We start from the raw sequence: 6000 nt of genomic DNA on the forward strand, positions 1-6000 counted from the left end.
AAGTTGATAATTTTCATCTAAAAAGTTTTCCAATGAAATTGGTATTTTTTCCCACAAGTCTGTATATCTTAGGAGGCTAAATCATCACTAACAATATAGTTGAATACAAACTATAAGCTAAGAATACACAATAAATATGCACAAGCACTTATATTACAAAAGCTATTACTTAGAGCTTTGGCAATCGTGCTCGGAATTAAGGAAACAGTAAACTCTAGGATTACAGCTAAACACAAGTGACTCTACAGAACGAACTGTTGGCTCAAACAAACCTAGAAAGCTTAACCTTTCTTTTTCCCTTTAAAGACACGTCACCAGTTCCTTCATCACAAAACTGCTTGCAACATGCATAGGATTATATAGGTGACTCCTATTCAGACTAATATAATTTCCTCAGGGAAGAATTCAACAAACACAGTAACACCAGTGTTACTCTGTTTTCAGAACATCTCTAATACTGAAAACACTGATGCTCTTCGCAACAACTTCATAAACAACTCCCTCAAGGTGTCAATTCGGGGCTAAGGTGCACTTGTTAAACACAGGTAGCCTGGCTGTTTAATCTGACCAGAGTGGTTAAATTACTTGCACATTTGTCTCCAAAAGAAAACAGTATTGAAAAATACTTCCTACTTCTCTTCTGGGGACTAGAAACAATCCAAGTCAGCAGGCACTCACAGGCCATACTGACATGATCAAGCCTGTTTCCATGTTGACAAAACATTTCACAATGTATCCTAACTCCATTTGTAAAAAAGATTTATCTACCTGAAAGGCAGAGTGACTTGGGGGTGGGGGAGAGATCAATCAAAAGAAATCTTTCATTTGCTGTTTCACTTTCCAAGCTGCAACAGCCAGGACTGGACCAGGAAAAAGCTAAATGCCTGGAACTCAACCTGGGAAACTCCATACTGGGACCATGCAAGCTAGTTTCCACGAGCAGATATATGAACTGTGGCTTTATTTTGGCATTATGATTCTCATAAAAAACAATAGTAAAGAACAGACTCTAGCAATTTATAGCATTTCAATGCCATTTAAACAGTAAATTGAAGCACTTTTAAAATTCAGACAATAGTGGCCAGTATTTTGGCACAGTGAGTTAAAGCCCTGGCCTGCAGTGCCAGCATCCCACGAGGGCACCAGTTCAAGTCCTGGATGCTCTGCTTCTGATCCAGCTCTCTGCTATTGCCTGGGAAAGCAGCAGAAGATGGCCCAAGTCCTTGGGCCCCTGCATCCATGCAGGAGACTCAGAAGAAGCTCCTGGCACCTGGCTTCAGGTCAGCTCAGCTCCAGCTGTTGCAGCCATTTGGGAAATGAACCAGCAGATGAAGACCTCTTTGTCTCTTTCAAATAAATAAAAATTTAAAAATTTTTTTAAAATTAAGAATTCAGACAATACCCATAGACACGTCCCTATACTTGACGTCTAGTCCAGGCAATCCTTGTTTTGAAAAGAACACTAAATATTTCAGTCTCTTTTACCTCAACCCTTTAAAGGTTAAAAAAGTCTTTGGTCTTCTTCAAAGGCACAGATCTGAGAAGCCACCATGACCACCTTCTCCCAGCACACTACACTGCTGGCAGCACTGGTACCTAAGGCACTGGCCCACCATGTGTCACCCCTCCTGACTGCCTGTCTTTAGGAACTAGTACCTGGGAAGGCCGGTCAGGATACAACTGCTGTCTGCGGGACACCTAGTGATCAGTCACTCTAACCAAAGCCAAGAGGGGAAAAAAAAGCTTGGTGAAAGAAAACGAAGCTGCAAGCTGATGGCAGCACTCGTGGATTTTCAAAAATGATCACAGTGGCTTTTTCTAGCATCTGTTTAAGATTGAGCTAAATTTTGGAATAAACTTCACCTTGTTTGCATGGTGCAGAAACCTGAGACACTTCCTTTGTGAGACAGAGGAACCATTCTCTCAGAAGGCAAGGCTTCTGCAATGAAATGTCTTACAGTAAACATTGTCTTAAGGTGAACTTGTAGTCAAGTAGTGACCTGACAACGAAGGCTTGCACTGGGCCCACCAAACTGTATGCATGCTTTCTAGACAATATTAATACATATTTGCAGTGGACAGTTTAAGACAGAATATTTAAGTGTCCAGGTATTTCTTTCTAGCTCATAAATTTGATGCTTCATTCAACAAGAACTTATCAAGTGTCACTATATATCATACGCTGTTCTAAGAGCAAATAGTGACAGTGTCCACAGCTGATCTAAGAAATAAAAATTCTAGGGCTTGGGGCCAGCGCTGTGGCGCAGCAGGTTAATGCCATGGCCTGAAGCGGCAGCATCCCATATGGGCGCTGGTTCGAGACCCGGCTGCTCCACTTCCAATCTAGCTCTCTGCTGTGGCCTGGGAAAGCAGTGGAAGATGGCCCAAGTGCTTGGGCCCCTGCACCCACGTGGGAGACCAGGAAGAAGCTCCTGGCTCCTGGCTTTGGATCAGCACAGCAGCCAATTGGGGAGTGAACCAGCAGATGGAATACCTCTGTGTGTGTGTGTGTGTGTGTAGCTCTGACTTTCAAATAAATAAATAGATCTTTAAAAATAAATAAATAAGTCTTAAAAAAAAAAATCTAGTGCCGGTGCTGTGGCATAGCAGGTAAAGCTGCTGACTGCAGCACCGGCATCCCATATGGGCACTGGTTCTAGTCCTGGCTGCTCCACTTCCAATCCAGCTCTCTGCTATGGCCTGGGAAAGCAGTAGAAGATGGCCCAAGTCCTTAGGCCCCTGCACCCATATGGGAGACCCAGAAGAAGCTCCTGGCTTCGGATCAGCCCAGCTCTGGCAGTTGTGGCCATTTGGGGAGTGAACCAGTGGATGGAAGACTTCTCTCTCTGCCTTTGCCTCTAACTCTGCCTTTCAAATAAATAAGTAAATCTTAAAAAAAAAATAAAAATTCTGTGACAAAAATTTTGCTAAGAAATAATGAATAGATGAATACTGAGGAATTTAACAGTATTAGGAAAATCTAATGCCAACCCATGTACTTGGAACACTACGTCAGAATACAAATCCCAGTACTTTTGGCAAAACATCCAATTTCAGCATCTTTTCCACTATCATAAAAAAATATAAAAAATAAATAAGGGAGGCAGTTTTTTAAGGGAACTATGCCTTCCCACTTTCTCTTTCACTTGTCATAAATATATAAAGCATTCCTCTGAGAAAAACAGAAACAAAAACAAAATCAATAAGAAATAAATAAAAATCACAACTAGCGTAAATAATAACAGAAATACGTGCAAACAGAAGTACATGTTATATCATCAAATTTGTGTTGCCAATTTAGGGTCTGCTTGGTGTTGGTGGTACGTTAGGCATAGCTGTGAACAGAATAGTCTGATTTCACTGGCCTACTCAGGGAGCCAATTCTTTCGTAAGAGCACATTAAAGGAATAGAAAGGTTGCTTCTCAAATCATGCTACCATTTGGCTATAAACGTTAGAATGAAATTTTAGTGCCTGCTAACTAGAATCACTAGTCAACACTTGAGCACAAATGGCCAATTCCTAAAACTTAGATCTGAATCAAAAACTGAAGAACAAGAAAAAGCAAAGGTATACATAAAAAGGACAAGCAAACAGTAAGCAGTGACAAGTGATTAAAGCTAAAAGAACGAGTTCTAAGTTATAAGGAAACCGTTCCTCTGGGCCTTCGCCCAGAACACAAAAATTTGGAGGCGGAACGCTGGTGGTTTCAAGGCAACAAGGGTTCCAAATTTGCTGCCTCATTCCTTTATCTGCAGAAGCTTCCTCTGACAGGGTCTCTGTCGAAATGCCCACTATCACGCTGGCAAACCCAGCAGGGCACAGAAGCCTCAGATAGGTGGAAATGCATTGTTAGAAAACCCCGCAGACAACGTATGTAACGCTAAGATCGGAAATGCAGCTTTCAGAATGATCAATCTAAGAATCCACGGAAGGAGACGATGAGGCATGCTAAAACCTCTCGAAATCCTGTAATGCAACTAAATAAGACAGCAAAATTATCTGTGCACACATCCCCTCCTCCTCCCACCCCGCCCCCGCCCCCGCCGGGCTCCGTTCCTTTAAGAACCAGCACCTGTCGGCGGTGCACACTGTTTCTCAGGAAAGCATCTGCAGTGCGGATCCCAGCACGAGGGGAGCTGGCCAGGCCGCTCCCCCGAGCAGGCCGGCGCGCGTACCCTGGGAACCGAGCCGCCGGCAGCCTCCCCCCACCCGGTGGTTCACAGCGACGGGAGAAGGGGCTTCACCCAGCCCCTGCTTTGTCTGAAGGTCCTCCCCCTCCCCCGTTCCTGTAGTAAGCCCCCCTTTGTTATAGGGCCATCAACAATAGCCCACAGAAAACACCACACCGAAACGCGTCCGAGGCTCGGCACGACTCTATTATCCTCCGGAATATGAGCGACCGCCCGCGCGTCCCCACCCCCACGCGCGCCAGCGACGGGCGGGCGGGCGGCGATGCAGAGGCGGCCCCGCATCCATCTTGGACCCTCGGCAGCTCGCTCCCGGCTCCATTCTCCTCACCCCGCAGCCCCGGCCTCGCCGAGAACCGCCGAGGCACGGGCTCCAAGGCTGCCGTTCGACCTCCCCATCCTCCCCCACGGGCAAACAGAAATATTTTTAATGTCGAGGACCGTCATGCGTGTCTGCTTCTGTCAACACCTGTCTGCGGGCGTGCCGTGCAAACCGTCTTACCTCCGCGCCCGCAGACAATCCTAACCCATCCCTGCTCCCCCCGCCCCGACCCCCTCGACCCTGCTAGCCGTCCCCCCTGCAGACACCCCGGGTCCGCGGGGGGCTCGTCGGCCTCCCCGAACGCGGTCCGCCCCCCGCGCCGCGCACTCCTCCTCTTCCTCGCGCCCCCCCCACCTGCCGGGCCGCGGCGTGAACGCCCACTCGCTCCCCGCCCCCAACCTGTTTTCCTCACACCCCGTTATTTCCTCACCGCCCGCACGACCTTGCGCTCCCCTCCCCCTTTGCCCGTTTTCCAAACGTTCGTCCCCGGGGGGCGGGCGGGAGCCTCCCCCGGCCCCCCAGCCCCCCGGCCCCGCTCGCCCGCCCTGGGGCGGGGGCCCCCCGCGCGCCTCACCCGCACAGGAGGAGCCGCAGCTCTTCGTCCCCAGGGCGGGGCAGGCTCCGGGGCTCCCGCCACCGCCGGGCGCGGACGGCTCGGCCCCGGAGGACGACGAGGAGACGGACGGGGACTGAGTGGCCGCCGACGACTCTGCCATGGCTGCGCGAGCAAGGGCCGGAGAGGGGCGAAGAGAGACGCGGGGCGGGAGCGAGGGAGGGGAAACCGAAGAATCGGGCGCTCGGCTCTGCGAAGTCTCCGCCACACGCCTGCTCCGCGGACGGACTCCGACAGACTGACTGACTCAACCGAGCGCAGCTAGAGGGCGGGAGCGCGAGCGCGCCTGCGCACAAAGGCCCCGCCGGCGGGCGGCGGGGGCGGGCGGCGGCCGAGCGGAGGCGCGCAGCGGCGCAGCGCGCAGGCGCGAGAGCTGTCCCTCCGCGCTCCCGCGGGGAAGGAGGGGGGCAGAACCTGTCTCGCGCCGCGGCGGGCGCGCGCGCGAGGTGGGGAGCAGCCCCTTGGGACTAGACGCAGAGGGCGTGGCCAAGCACCAAGCTCCGCCCACCGCTGCCGCGGGAGCTGGCGGGTTGCTGCCCGGTGATCGTCGCTCGCGGCGCCATCGGTGACTTGTTTTTTAGGGCTGGCGTATGTGATGTTTGGGCAATGGGGGGGTCTCTTGGTGCATGTGTTAGCTAGAACCATCTTTCCCCGTGCATTCCAGAGCGGGGTCTTTGTCTGACGCTGCCGCTGCGGGGTGGACCCCGCGGGGCGGCGTGGGCGCATTCTGCAAGGTGCACCCCCTCTGCACGACGCGGGGACGGCCCGGGCTCCCCGTCCGATGAGGCGGAGCGATGCTCTGCAGCGTGGACCACCATTACTCATTCCGGTCACACCGCAGTGCAGCGGCGGAACCTGCTTCGTATTCTTACCTCG

At 51.4% G+C, this 6000-nt stretch overlaps 1 protein-coding gene across 4 annotated transcripts in view; it reads right to left on the reverse strand.

Annotated features, from left to right (window-relative positions):
* Positions 1 to 5430, reverse strand: part of RTN3 (reticulon 3) — a 55467-nt gene extending 50037 nt beyond the window's left edge. The window contains exon 1 of one of the 4 annotated variants that reach the window (XM_070069238.1): positions 5086 to 5430. In XM_070069238.1, the coding sequence (XP_069925339.1) occupies positions 5086 to 5227 (142 nt within the window). In that variant the 5' untranslated portion in view covers positions 5228 to 5430. The remainder of the gene's footprint in view (positions 1 to 5085) is intronic. The other 3 variants (XM_051833073.2, XM_051833075.2, XM_051833074.2) reach the window with 3 other exon arrangements.
* Between the last annotated feature and the right edge of the window lie 570 nt (positions 5431 to 6000).

The sequence above is a fragment of the Oryctolagus cuniculus genome, chromosome 1, assembly GCF_964237555.1.
Source record: "Oryctolagus cuniculus chromosome 1, mOryCun1.1, whole genome shotgun sequence".
NCBI classification, from domain to species: domain Eukaryota; kingdom Metazoa; phylum Chordata; class Mammalia; order Lagomorpha; family Leporidae; genus Oryctolagus; species Oryctolagus cuniculus.